Source organism: Hipposideros armiger, unplaced genomic scaffold (genome assembly GCF_001890085.2).
Source record: "Hipposideros armiger isolate ML-2016 unplaced genomic scaffold, ASM189008v1 scaffold_93, whole genome shotgun sequence".
NCBI classification, from domain to species: domain Eukaryota; kingdom Metazoa; phylum Chordata; class Mammalia; order Chiroptera; family Hipposideridae; genus Hipposideros; species Hipposideros armiger.
In genome coordinates this window covers 1,236,353-1,250,303 of record NW_017731443.1, presented here as the reverse complement: position 1 = coordinate 1,250,303, position 13,951 = coordinate 1,236,353, and the positions used below count along the sequence as shown (strand labels likewise).

The 13,951-nt window shown below is 54.5% G+C and overlaps 1 protein-coding gene across 2 annotated transcripts in view; it reads left to right on the top strand.

The window, feature by feature from the left end:
• The window catches only part of PACS1 (phosphofurin acidic cluster sorting protein 1), a 137,667-nt gene extending 128,466 nt beyond the window's left edge, over nucleotides 1-9,201 (top strand). For both annotated transcript variants that reach the window (XM_019645405.1, XM_019645406.1), the window contains exons 18-24: nucleotides 717-819; nucleotides 1,311-1,353; nucleotides 3,495-3,537; nucleotides 3,830-3,965; nucleotides 6,160-6,386; nucleotides 7,525-7,644; nucleotides 7,769-9,201. In XM_019645405.1, coding sequence (XP_019500950.1) covers nucleotides 717-819; nucleotides 1,311-1,353; nucleotides 3,495-3,537; nucleotides 3,830-3,965; nucleotides 6,160-6,386; nucleotides 7,525-7,644; nucleotides 7,769-7,884 — 788 coding nt within the window. In that variant the 3' untranslated portion in view covers nucleotides 7,885-9,201. The remainder of the gene's footprint in view (nucleotides 1-716; nucleotides 820-1,310; nucleotides 1,354-3,494; nucleotides 3,538-3,829; nucleotides 3,966-6,159; nucleotides 6,387-7,524; nucleotides 7,645-7,768) is intronic.
• Nucleotides 9,202-13,951: the final 4,750 nt, after the last annotated feature.

Below are 13,951 nucleotides of genomic sequence, written 5' to 3'. Positions count from 1 at the left end.
AACCGCTGTTGCTCAGAGCTCAAACTCTTGAGCGAGCTCTTAACCAACTGAGCCACTCGGCCGGCCCCTCAAGCGAGTTCTTAACCAACGCGCCACTCTGCCAGCCTGACGTGTTCACTCGTTCAGTGTTTAAGAGGAGGCCCAGTAAGTGCAGGCCCTCCACTCAGACGCTTTTGGTCTCTGCTGTTGACTCTGCTCCTGTACATCTAGAAATAAAGAGGGCCATGAGGGGTGCTGGGGAGGCACACCTGTTAATAGTTATGCAGTTAGAAGCAGAGACTAGTTCCTAAGTGATCTATTAGTGATGAATAACACTGCACCGGTCATGCCCTCCTGAAATACAGAGTTCTTGGCAGGGATTGGAGCGGGGCTTAGGGGTGGTAAGTGCTCCCTCACACCTTGAAGAAAGTGATGGGCACAGATTGGTGGACTGGGGGTCCCCCCAGGTTCTGAGGTTGGTGTAGAGCAAAGACAGAGGCCGGGGCATGGGTAGCCCAGGAACGAGCAGGGCAATGAGGAACTGCCAGAAATGATTGACAGGGAGCGAACGGCGCTTTGGTTCATGATGCGCGGATTCAAAACCAACAGCTCTTTCGAGCCCTTTCTCTGCCTCCACTCTTAGGTCTTCCATGGGTCTCAAGAAGGGGGCTCTCTAAGCGGGTTGTTGGGTTTGCCTGCTGAACTCAATCAGCAGGTAACCCCTGGCTTTTCTGCAGAGCAACTGGACGTTGTGGGGCGCGTGATGCAGTATGTCAATGGGGCGGGCGTGACACACCAGCTTCCTGTAGCCGAAGCCATGCTGACCTGCCGGCATAAGTTGTGAGTTTGACTTGGGGGGATTTCTTTTTCTTTTTTTTTTTAGTTTCAGGTGTAGAGGGGATTTCTTAAAACTAGGTGGGGTGGAGGGCTGGGTCAGTCTCGAGTATTCTTTACTTTTCCACATTTTCCTCCCTACCCTGTTTCCCTGTGTGGAGACCTAGGAGAATGTGGGAGACAGAGAGAGGCAGTGCTTTTATCACCTTCCATCTAGGCTCTCCCTCCCTTGCCCTGGGCCTCTGCACCTGCCTGGGCGCCCTCAGTACAGAAAAGCCCATCCCAGGTTCAGACATGGGAGCCGGGGGTGCACTGTGCAGAATCCGGTCTTTTGCCTCTATTTTGTGGCTCCTCATGCCACCCCGAAATGTGATGGAAAGATGTCATTTAGTGTCTGGACTCCCTTAAAGCCATAATAAAACATGAAAAACTTATGTCCCCAGCTCTCCACACAGTCTCACCTACTAACTGTAAAGCTTTCCTGTCTCTCCCAACAGCCCTGATGAAGACTCGTATCAGAAGTTTATCCCCTTCATTGGCGTGAGTACTGACTCCCCTCCCCTCTGGGCCGCACCCATTCTCCTGGCCTTCCCGTCCTCCCCCCGCCACACACACACACACACACACACACACACGCACACGCGTAAAAGACTTATCTAGACATTGGTTCTCATCTGGAGGCGCATCTGGCAATGTCTGGAGACACTTTTAGTTGTCACAGCTGGATGTGGGGGTGCTACTGGCATCTAGTGGGTAGAGACCAGGGAAGCTGCTAAACATCCTGCCATGTGCAGAATGCCCCCCACCTCCCTTCCCCCCCTCTCCCCCTCCCCCCCACAGAGAAGGATCTGGCCCCAGATGTCCGTAATGCTGAAGTGGAGAAACGCTGGGTGAGGCCATGTACTGAGCTGCTCCTGTCAATGTCCTCCTTTCCCAATCTTGACCCATCCCCAGGTCATCACTGGTTTCTCCTGTTCATTACCCCAGGCTCCGAGCCTGTGCCTGGGCCCTGGAAGTGATGTCCAGAGCACAGCTCTGCAGGCTCCAGGGAAAAGAAGGCTGCCTCACAAATAATGATAGGTGACGTTCTGGAGAAAAGTGTGAGAATAGGTTCTTTCTATCTTTTGGGGCAGATAGACCACTGAGAAGAAGGGTCCTTTCCCTTTTTATTCAGTCAAGGGAGAATCGCTATACTAGTGGATTTTGAAAATGAAGGGGACACCTCGTGGATGTCTTTGGTGTCAGGTGGCACTGGTCTTTGTTTCGGTAGCTAGGCTACAAGACAGAGCGACCAAGAGAGGGAGCCCTAAGGGAACAGACCTAACTCCACACCACACCACACCGCGGGAGTTTGGCCGAAACTCACATTTCTGTGTATGAGATAATCAAGTTGCCCTTCCAGACCAGCTTGAATCTTTTCCTATAATCTCCTTGAGGATCCCTCCCAGCTTCTGGGGGGAGGGGCATGTGCAGGGAAGGAGCGCAGCACCTCGTCCCATATCCTGGATGTCTTGAGTGATATTGAGAGATGCCAGAGCCTAGGGAAATTCACTTCTCATGTGTGCCTTACAAAGCCTCCTGGGAGGTCTGGCTTATGCAGTCAGTTCCCATTAGCCACTGGGGCTGCTCCCGTAGCTGTGTTGGGTGCCCTAGATCGTGGCCTGTAGCATGGGTGGAGGTCTGACTCGTATCTTTGTAGAGCTGTGGCTCGCTGCCCACTCTGGCATCACAACCAAGAGAGAGACAAAAAATGTTAAGTTCAAACAAACAAAGGAGCTGGCAGCCTCATGCAATATTAGGGGACCAAGGGGAGTTGTATCCAGGAAGCTCAGAGTGTCCATGTGTTACTTTCCAGGATCTAAAATAAGGATGCGGAGAAAATTTGGGACAAATTTCAGTGAATAGCAGCATTGTGTTCTGAACAGCAAGCCTTAAGGGGACCATCTGCACATTCTCTCCATTTCACACCAGCCCTCAGGGTCCATCTTCCAGCTCTGCCACTCCTCTGCCAGATGCTGGGCACAGGTCCTGCCAGTTCACCTGTCACTTCAAGCCACAGCTGTGACGTTCCAAGTCTCTCTAGCTGTGCTCTTTGCTGGTCCCTGGGGGGCGCCCTCTATCCTTCCCAGAATTCTCTATGAGGCATCTAAAATTCTTTGGAATCAACACCACTGCCTTGGGGGTACCCCTCCTCACTGGTATCCCTTCAGATTCCAGGGAGTCTGGAAAGGAGGGAGTAGGTATCAGCATGGCTGCCTGTCCCCTTGGCTTGGTGCAACAAGGAGGCATGTGGAGAGCTCCTCCCAGCACCCCCGTACCCACTGGCTTTCTCACATTGTTCTTCATTTCTCTCTCCAACGTGGGAAGATGGCCTCCTACCTTGTAATCTTAGAAGAAAGGAGATCAGGCTATGGAAATGGTTCCTGCCTTCCAGAATGGCCTTGCCCTTATCCCTAGGGAAGAGCCACAAGGTCTCCTATGCCCCAACTCATTTTCTGGGACTGGGTTTTTTCACATCTCTTAAAGATCTGGGCTGCTCTGGATTCGCAAAGATTTAAAAAGCTTCCGCTTAGATAATGTGTCATAATGACCGTTGTTCCCAGCCATCTGCTTCCGGTTGGATCAGAACGGGCGCAGCTTTGGTGAGAGGACCTAATGCAGTGTCTCTTCTTCCCTTCCAGGTGGTGAAGGTGGGTCTGGTTGAAGACTCTCCTTCAGCTACAGGTGAGACTTCCGCTACAGGCTTCCCATGGGGCCCCTGTGGAGGGAGGGTGGTGCCTTCCTGGCCTCCTCTCTAGTCCAGCAGGCCAAAAGGTGACAACTTGGGAGTCTTGGCTTAATTCAGAGTTTGAGCAGGAAAACTGTAGGCATTCTCACTCCCCAGGTGAAACAGTGGGCAGGCATTTAAGGCCCGGAGGAGAGCAGGCTGCCACTGAGACAGAGGGGCACTTCTACCCCTTGCCACCAACAGGTCAGGAGTGGCTTCCCCTGGCCAACTGTGTTTATCCCCTGACAGGCGATGGGGACGACTCACCTGTGGTCAGCCTTACTGTGCCCTCCACATCACCGCCCTCCAGCTCGGGACTGAGTCGAGATGCCACGGCCACCCCGCCTTCCTCCCCGTCCATGAGCAGTGCCCTTGCTGTTGTGGGGTAAGGCTGTGACCGTACCTGTCTCCCATCAGGACCCTGAACCTGAACCGTTGTCTGCAGCATCATGGGACAGTGACAGCACACTGAGTTTAGAGGGCAGGACGGTGGTGAGAACACTGGAGTTAGAATCCAGACACTTAGGTCACTATCCGGGCAAGTCATCTAACAGCTGTCTGCCTTGTCTGTCCCACACAGGTGTGGGGTTAAATGAGAGGCCCTTAGTAGCCTAGAAAGTGCTGTGCGCATGTCTTGTAGGGCTGCCCAGCATTGTAGAAAGTGTGGGCGTGAGAGTCAGACACACGTGGGTTAGAGCTGTGGTTCTGTGTTATAATCAGTGACACTAAAGAAAGTACAATAAGCGCAACTTTATCCCAGGTGGGGACTATTGTGTTAGGTGAAGGGACCACTGTGATGGGATTTTGCAGTGGAGGAGGGAAATGGGACTCAACTCCAAATACGGCATAAGCAAATGGGGATTTCTAGCCAAGGAGCAGTATGGGGTCAGTGGATGGAAAATTACTGAGAGGAAATATCAGGGGTAATAGGGTTCCTGGCTAAACTGACCTAAGAGGATTCTGGCTGAGGCAGGCCAGGGTACCAGACATCCTGGGGGTGGGGGGTGAGAATCTTGATCAGATATCCAGGGTGATCAGATATGGGGGGGATGGCTAGAGAAGGCTCAGGAGCCTAACTCAAGTTGGGTCAAGCAAAGAATGTCCCTTGAACAAGTTAATAAGCTTCATTTTCAACTCTGAAAGTAGAGGTGAAATAGCTGGTCACGGTTTTGCTGAGAGGCATAAGTAAGGGCGTGTGTGTTGATGCTGGCATGTGGGACTGCTGTCCTCTGTCATGCATCCAGTCTGCCCTCCAACACAGTGGAGCTGTCTCCATGAATGAGACGGGCAGTACCCTGTCCTGGAGCTCAGGCTCCTGGCCCTGGCAGGGCTGAAGCAACACAGAAATTCTGACTGTAGATTGCAGGAGGTGCTGTGAAAAGTAGCGGGGGGTGGTTATGGAGGAGAGGGAATTTTTTTAGGATCTAAAGCATCCAAAGTTTAGATCAGGTAGTCAGGGAGGCCCCTCTGGAGACCGCTGTCCAGCTGAGGCCTGGGGTGGGAAGGGCTGACTAGACAGAGGGCGTAGCAAACACTCCCCTGAGGAGGAGAGGGATGGGCTCTGAGGTGGGAGAGGAGCAGGCATAGGGAAGGGACAGGGCAGGGACAGAAAGGAGCTCTCACCCCCAAACCCCCTCCATCTCCCTTTCTGCTGCCTTCACCTCTTTCTGTTTCCTCTGATGATTGTCCTTGTAGAGCAAAGAGGGTGGGCCCTGGCTGTCAGCTTTTCCAGAACCACCAGTGACATTGTCATGATCCCTGAAAAACATGAAGTGTTCTTGGTGGTGAGAAGCCTGCCTTGGAGCTCAAATCCCAACCTTTGTCCTCCCCGCCCTCTCTCCCCCTTTTCATTTCCCGTCTGCAAGGGCTATGCCAGGAAAGGAGAAGGCCCCACACAGCCAGCTGTGGCCCCAGTGCCCTCCAGTTCCAGGCTTCCTGGGGGTCTGGGGACCATCTTTTACCTCGACCTCCTTTCCCAGCCAGTTTAAGCTTAAATTTCATGGAACTGCTAAAACCAGGCAGAAAGAGAAATGTCAGATGACTTTTGTAGCCTACGTATGTACCTATTGTGTCTGACGCCTCCTTTCAAGAGAACATCAGCTCTTTTTTCCATTGGAGCTAAAATTATCCCAGAGCTAGAAGTGCCATAAACAAGAGAAGCCGCAGGTCAGCATCCATCAGGTCTCCCGGGGCTGTTCGAGCCGCCGCCTCTGCCCCACTTCATCTCCCCGGCCCTGGCTGTTGGGCCCAGGCTCTGCGTGCTGGGTGTGTGTGCGCACACACTCACTTTCTTCCTAAAGCACCTTTCCTGTTTGTGCCATTCCCTGTGACTTTTTATTTGGTTGCTTTACTCTGGTTCGCGTCTTTGTCCTCACCTGGCTTTGTCCTCAGATCATCTGACTCTCAGTCCCACATGAACCAGTTCTGTGAAACTAGAGGGACCCTGGAGCCCTTTAGCCGGCAGCCTCCTCTTGCCCCTCCCAGAGCCTGTGGGTCCCCACTCCACTCATCCCCCATCTGGTCATGTAGTTGGGAACTGAGGGTGGAGCCTACCCTCCATTATTGTTCCCCTTCCCCAGGAGCCCCAACAGTCCGTATGGGGACGTGATTGGACTTCAGGTGGACTACTGGCTGGGCCACCCTGGGGAGCGGAGGAGGGAAGGTGACAAGAGAGATGCCAGCTCCAAGAACACCCTCAAGAGTGTCTTCCGCTCAGTTCAGGTTTCCCGCCTGCCCCATGGTGGGGAGGCGCAGCTTTCCGGCACCATGGCAATGACTGTGGTCACCAAAGAGAAGAACAAAAAAGGTTAGTGACATCTGAGGCCAGGGACGATCAGGGCCACCAGGCCCCCGGTCTGTCTTGGGGTCTAGAACGGAATCTGCTTCTGGGAGATCTTGGATGAGGGTGAAGCAGCGCAAGTATCCTGGGGTCCAGCCTGGGGTCCTGCGGGGGTCCTGCCTCACCCTATAGGACAAGGCCATTCCTTCTGTAACAGGCGAAACTAAAGTCCCTGGTGTGTCACTGGTCCCTGCCTGCTGAGGGACCCTGTCAGCATCTCGGGGACTCCATGCCACAGCTCCACGGAACAGCGCGTTCACACGCAACCCTGCAGGCCACTCAAGCCTTCATAAGCAAAAGGACACTGTTGTGTTTTAAGAATTAAGGGGAATATAGCTCATTCCAGATAAGGGGGGTGGCTTAAGGCTCCAGAAGTTCAATTGGGATGGCCCTGGGTCCTGTGCTCTGGGAGAGTGGGGCTGGAGTCCCGACACGCAGGCAAGTGCTGGGGCAGCGCTTGCTGCTGTCACTTCAGGCTGTGCCCCTGCAGTGGCAGGCTAGGGTGACCTAGGGCCCTCACAGCGCCTCCACTTCCCCAGCTGTCAGGAAGGGGGTTGTCTAACTGCTGGAGCCTCCCTCCTCGAGCAGCGCTCCCAAAGCAGCAGGGCCACTTTCTGTTCGTGCCTCTGCTCCACAGAGATGGGGGGTTGGGGCAGGGCTGTGCCAGGCCCGCAGCCAAAACCTGCAAGTGCCCCCCAGAGACTGGCCGAGGATGGTGCCCTTCTATTGGTGCCTCTTGCCAAGCGGGAGTAGACAGGGAATGCCTCCCTGGGCAGAGCTGGTACAAACACTGCTGCGCAGCCACCCTCCCAGCTGCCACAGGCATAGCCCTACTGGCTGCCTGGAACATTCGAGCTGGAAGGGACTTGAGAGAACATCTGGCCCCAGGTCCTCATTCCACAGATGGAGATCTTGAGGCCCAGGGGGTGGGGGACCCGTGCTGGGACAGGGCAGGAACAGGGAGACCCTGGGAGCAGGGGAGGAAGGAGCGCTTTCTGCAAATCACCTCCCCTTCCCACGGGAAGAGGGAGCTGTGGGGTGGCGGAGGAGAGGGTGGCTGTTTTACCAGGGGCTGTGACAGATGGAGCTCCTGCTTGCTTTCCAGTTCCCACCATCTTCCTAAGCAAGAAACCTCGAGAAAAGGAGGTAGATTCTAAGAGCCAAGTCATCGAAGGCATCAGTCGTCTCATCTGCTCTGCCAAGCAGCAGCAGACCATGCTGAGAGGTGTGGGCATGGGTGGGGATGGGGGGACGGGACCGTGGGGGCAGGGAGGCCATGCCCCCCAAGGAACCCTGGGAAGATGGCCTTAGCAATCCTGGTCACGCCGTCTCCTTCCCGTCACCCCCAGTGTCCATCGATGGAGTCGAGTGGAGTGACATCAAGTTCTTCCAGCTGGCGGCCCAGTGGCCCACCCATGTCAAGCACTTTCCAGTGGGACTGTTCAGTGGCAGCAAGACCACCTGAGGGCACTGTCTTCTGGCCACTCTCCCTCCTGGCACTGCCACCAGCCTCACCGCCTGCAGGCAGGGGGAGGCCAGCAGGCCTGGGCCCAGCATCCCCTTTCCTGGCCCTGGGGCCTACAGCCCCCCTGCCCAGTCCTGAAGGACACTGCCACTGGGGACACTGCCCCCCCTTCCCACTGCTCAGTCCCACCCTGGGCAGCCCCCTCTCTCCTTCTCTCCTTTTCCACCCCCGCCCTGCTCCAGGCCCGAGGCATGTTGATTTTGCCTTCTGGCGCCAGTTCCTGGAATTGAGTCCTCTGGTCCTTCCTTCTCACAAACTCTCTGCCCACGTGGCACTGTGGCACCATGGCACCATGGCACCGGCTCCCTTCCTGGAAATAGGAATCCTGGCCTGCAGCGGGGAGTCCAGCCCTCCCCCTCTCATTTTTACAGCCCGGATGCTGGATGGACATGTCTCAGCCTGAGCCCACAGGACCCCTCCTGTCCACAGGGGCAGCTTCCACCCCTCCCCCGCCCCGGAACAGCGTTCCTGTGGCCATGCTGTGTATTTCTGTGATGGAGGGGCCTTCCTGGTCTCTCCCATGCACGACTTCCTCACCACCGCCAGGTCCCCTGTAGATGTTACATGTGTCGTGAGCGTTTCACTGGCTCTACACGGCCAGTCTCTTGGTCGTTTCATGTGACGCACCTGGGCACTGGTCCCTGTCCTTGTGGCTCCCCTTGTTGATTATTCTCCTCCCTCTGCCTCCCACGCCTCCGCCCAGCACAGCTCTGCCTCTTCCCAAAAATCTGGCCTCTGGAGAGAGAGGAGACAGACCTCCACCAGTGTGTTGTCTGCGGCCCCCAGCCCCTCATCTCTTCCCACCCGTGTCCACTTGCCTCCCTTCCCTTGGTCTGTCCTTCCCCTCCTCTCCTGGGCCCCGGGTCTGGGCAGAGACCCCATCCTCCCAATCTGGTCTCCCTCCAGCAGGCTCCATTCCCTCCCTCTTGCCATGGACTTGGAGGTCTGAGCCCCTCCCTCCTCAGCCTCAACCATCAGCCTTCTTAGGAGAGGCTGAGCGGCCCTCCTTCCCCTGCCAGCACCTTCAGGACTTCACCGTTGCCCCGTCACCCCTTCTAGAAGTTTTTGCACAGAACTTCATTTTGAAAAGTTATCTTTCTCATTCTCCATACCGCCCCCAAACCCCCAGTTCTTACCCATAGCTCAGCCCTGCTGTCCAGAGCACCTCCTGGGCTTTGCTGCCCTCCTTGCAGGAGGGAGGAGACTGAGTGGATGCTGGATTTTTCATTCAATAAACTGGTGATTTCTTACCAACTAGCAAGCCTTGGGCTTCTGTGCCTCATGGTGACACAAGATCTGTCCAACCCCTGCCCCTGTGCACAGTGCAGCCAACTCCGCTCCAAACCAACTAGGAACTGGCTGGAAAGAAGCAAATTTCTATTTTCTTATAGATACACAGGTTTGAACTGTGTATCTATTGCCCAGTAGGAGGCAAGCAGTCAGAAACAGAGATAACACCATCCCCACTCCCAAGTCCCATTTTCCCCTGGGCCTTACCATCCCCAAATCCCACCTCCCAAGGCAGTGACATGTCAGGGGCACTCTTCTGATTGAAAATTAGAACTTGGCTTCTCTCCACCACCTAGACTGACATCCTGCCATAGTTTCTGGAAGTTGGTGAGGTCTGAGGCCAAAGGGTTCTCTGCCTCTGCCCAGGGGGGAGGGGAGGGGGTGATGGGGTCCATCACTGAGTTGGCTTTCCTGCCCGCCCTTAGCTTTAGAGATGGCACAGTCCTAGCCCCTGCTCCCTGATGCCTGGTTCTCCACAAGCTCTCAGAACAGGCCTGCACTCTAAGCCTCCTCCATGAAGAATGCATGGGGTGGGGGGCTGGTGTTTTCACCCTGCAGGACACAGCCACAGAGGGGTGGATGGCCAAGTGGGGCAGGCTGTCACTAGCTCCCCAAGCCCTGTGGTCAGATGACCTAATGGAGGGAGGCTCTGGGACCCAAAGGTGTGGCCCTGTGCAAACTCTTAGCCTGGAAAATGGAACTAGTGCCCGCCTCCCAAAGGGGACAGTTCAGTGAAGTCTACGAAAGTGTCCCAGAATGCAAGCGCATGTTAGGTAGAGAACGAGATGTACAATCTGGTCAGCGAGAGGAAACTCCTCCAACTGTGTCTGAGGTGACTGGAGAGAATGTGAGTGTTCCTCGGGGTAGAGTGAACTGCCCACCAGAGGCCTTCCCAGGAGCCAGCAGCGGGAGGGCACCCGCAGGGCAGAGGCTGTGGGGACCTGGGAGCTGGTGGGAGTCCCAAGCAGGAGGGGTGAGGGGCAAGCAGGTCTGGGTCCCAGCTCTTTGCCTCTCAGGTTCCAGCTCCGAACCTAGAAAAGGGAGCAGGTGATGGGGAGAAAAGAGTAAGGAGGAGGGGTGAACTTATCCCAGACAACCTGCTTCCAGGGCCTCAACGCCCTCCCTGTTCCCACCGTAGACTCCGTCCCTCCTGCAGGGCTTCACGCCTGCACTACTCCTCTACCAGATCTTTCCCGCGCACACACAGTAAGAGCTCCCAGGTCAAAAACCACTCCCCTGATCCTGCTCCCCTTAGAGAGAAATGCTTCATAAGAGTTGTTCGCTTTCCCTGCCTCCACTTCCTTCCACTCCTTCAAGCTTTTTTCCTCACAAGCCCATCAAAAGTTCCCTCACCAAGGTCACCGATGACCTGGGCTGCCAAATCCAAGGGTGCATTTTCTCGTTTGGCCCATCAGCAGCATTGGACGGACATACTCCCTGCTAGAATCGCTTTCTCCACTTGGCCCGAGGCAGACACCGCTCTCCCCCCCCCCCCCTTCACTGGCTGCTCTTTCTCAGCCTCCCTTACTGTACCCTCCTCGTCTGCCCAGCCTCGAAATACCGGGCAACTCGGGGCTCCTCCTCTGGCCTCCTCTCCCCTCGTTCAGCCCTGTGATGTGAAATGCTCCCTGTGCAAAAATGCCTCCCTCCATTTTCTAGTTGCTGAGGCAGAAACAAGGAGTCACCCCTGACTCCTCTTTCAGAGCCAACGTCCAATCCACCCGCACATCCTCGAGGCTTTCCCTTCAAGACAGACCCAGGGTCCGGCAGCTCCTCCCCGCTGTCACCGCTGCTGCTCCCTCTTGTCTGGATATTCCAGTGGCCTCCTGATTATCTGCTTCCACCTCCTCTTCCTGTAGTCTGTTCTCCACACAAGAGCCAGAGAGAACCTTTGAAAATAGTCATCGGATTGTGTTAAGTTGCTGATCTAAACTGTCCCATGGCTTCCTATCCCGCTAGGAACATAATCCAAAGCCCTCGTCAACACGTGCCAGGCCTACCTGATCTGACCTCCCCAGGGCTGTGCGATTATCTCACTCTCCCCTCGCTCACTGGCCACCTCTACCTCAGACACACAGGGTGCATCCCGCCTCAGGGCCTTTGCACATGACATTCCCCCTGCCCCTAGGTCCAGGTGGCTTGCTCCCTTGTTCCAGTCTTGGCTGAAGTGTCACCTCAGAGAGGCCTTCCCTGCTCAACCTGTCTAAACGAGCACCTGTCTTTTCTCCCACTTCTTTGTGTTTTGTTTTGTTTTAAGATTTTGGGGAATTGGGGGAGGGGAACAGCGTTCGGGAATCGGAGAAGGGAAACAGACAAGTTGCTGTCCTTTTGTTCTTCAGTCTAGTTGTGGAGGACGTCACCTCACTGGCCCATGTTGGTATTATTGCGCTCTTCCCGGGTGAGGCGGTCACTCACGCTGGCTGCTGGCCGCTCACTGTAGCTTTACAGCACCCCACTGTAGCCTACGCTGTCACCAGCGACTCACGGCAGCCCAGCTCCAGGTGGAGCTGTTGTTCACCATCTTAGCTGTAGAGGATGCAGCATCACTGGCCCTCATGTGGGATCCGAACCGGGGCCCTGCTGCTCAGAGTTGGTGTCCCAAGTCAACTCAACCAGCGCGCCACTCGGCCGGCCCCTTCTTTGTGTTTCTTATTAGCACTTCTCACTCCTTGGCATTAGTTATTCTTTGTCTCTCCTCACTTGAGTGTAAGCTCAAGAAAACAGGAACTTTATTAATCTCTTTTCCTGCTATGTCCTTGGCCCCCGAGATACCGCTTGCCTCATCATAGGCACACAATACATGTTTGTGACAGACTGAAAAGCCCTCTTGCTGCTGGAACGAGGTCCCCAATGCAGACTTGCCACTCAGACACTGTGAGCCTCCTCAGCCCAAAGAACACCCAAGTTTTCTCAGAGGCCTCTCAGACCCCTACTCTGAGCAAAGAGGAGGAAGAGGGCCATGTAAAGATGGTTTCCAGGCCCCCGAACACAAGGCAACTCGAGTGGGAAATTTACACGGGGCTCGCCCACCCAGTCACTGAGAGTAGCTGCCGGACAAAAGCAGAGCTGCCCACGGGGCCACCAGCAACATTCCGAAGACAAAGGGGTGGCATTTTAGTGCAGAAGGTGGAAGAAACCCTGTCTAACGTACACACCAACTCCTGACTTGTTATATTTTCAATTTAAATAAACTATTTTAGGATAGTTTTAGATTTGCAGAAAAGTTACAGGGTAGAACAAGTTGCTATCGACCCTTCACCGGGTCGCCCCTATTGTTGACATGTCACATTAGTGTGATCATAACTAATGCACCAGTACGGACATTTTTTTTTTAATTGGGGAACAGCCGTGGTCATTGGTGACACATTGCTTTCATGCTACAATGGCATAGTTGACTTTGTTTTTTTAAGGAGGGTGCAGCTCACAGTGGCCCATGCGGGGATCGAACCGGCAACCTTGGTGTTATCAGCACCACGCTCTAACCAACTAAGCTAACCGGTCACCCACCGGACACGTTATTATGAACTAAAGCTCATGTTTGACTCAGATTCCTCCGTCTTCCCCTCCAGCCTTTTCTCCATTCCAGAACCTCAGCCAGGACACCACACAATGTTCCGTCCTCTGGGCCCTGACATGTTCTCAGACTTTCCCCATTTTTGATAACTGATAGTTCTGAGGAGCACTGGTCAGGTATTTTGTAGACTGCCCCTCGACTGGGATTTGTCGGCGCATCATACATCAACATGACATCCTGATGATGTCACCTGACTCACCTGGATCTAGTGATGTTGACTGGCCCAGGTACAGCCCCTTTCCTTCCTGTGCTCTGGGGAAGGCCGTCACTGAGCACAGCCACACTCAGGAGTGAGCAATCCCCTCTGCATCCATTATTTGCAGTTCTTTCATCACCCACTGTTGTGTCCAAGGACTGATGGCATGAATAGCCCTCTCACTGTCACCTATGGGCATTTTCTTTCAGCCAGACTGCTGCTGAGTGCTCCGCAGGGTTTATATTTCACTGAATCCTTAGAGTGGCCCTAGGATGTCAATTCAGCTGCTGCTTCCTTTTTACTGAGGAGGAAGCCAAAGGTCAGAGCTCCCTCCCAACTCCAGACTATTATTTTTAGCCATTTACTTGACTCGAACCCTTAGAGACATCTCAAACCTCATATGGCCAAGACGGGTTTCCTCAACCCTCCCCAGTCTTGGTAGGTGGCACCAGCATCCATCCTATTACTCAAGTCAGAATCCCAAGAGTCATCCTATGTCACCGCAGCAACTCCCGTCTACTCTGTCTCCCAAACGCCGCTCCCAAAGCGCCTCACACCCTCGCTGGAGTCCTGCAATAGCTTCCTAATGCCCTTTGAATATGACCACCCAACCCATGGTCCATCAGGTGTGCATGGTCTGGCCCACGGGTCAATAACTTCGCTTCCAGTTGCCTTCTCCCTCATGCTCACTGCCTCTGAGCCACATCTGATGGTTCAGTAATCAGATCACTCCCCTCCACACGGGTCTTCACGTGCTGTTCAGTCACCTTTAATGCTCTCCCACCCCACACTTATCCCCTTTTTTTTTAAGATTTTTATTGGGGAATTGGGGGGATGAGAACAGTGCTGGGGAATTGGGGGAAGGGGAACAGACAAGTTGCTGTCATTTTCTTCAGTCTAGTTGTGGAGGACGTCAACTCACTGGCCCAAGTTGGCACCATCATTGC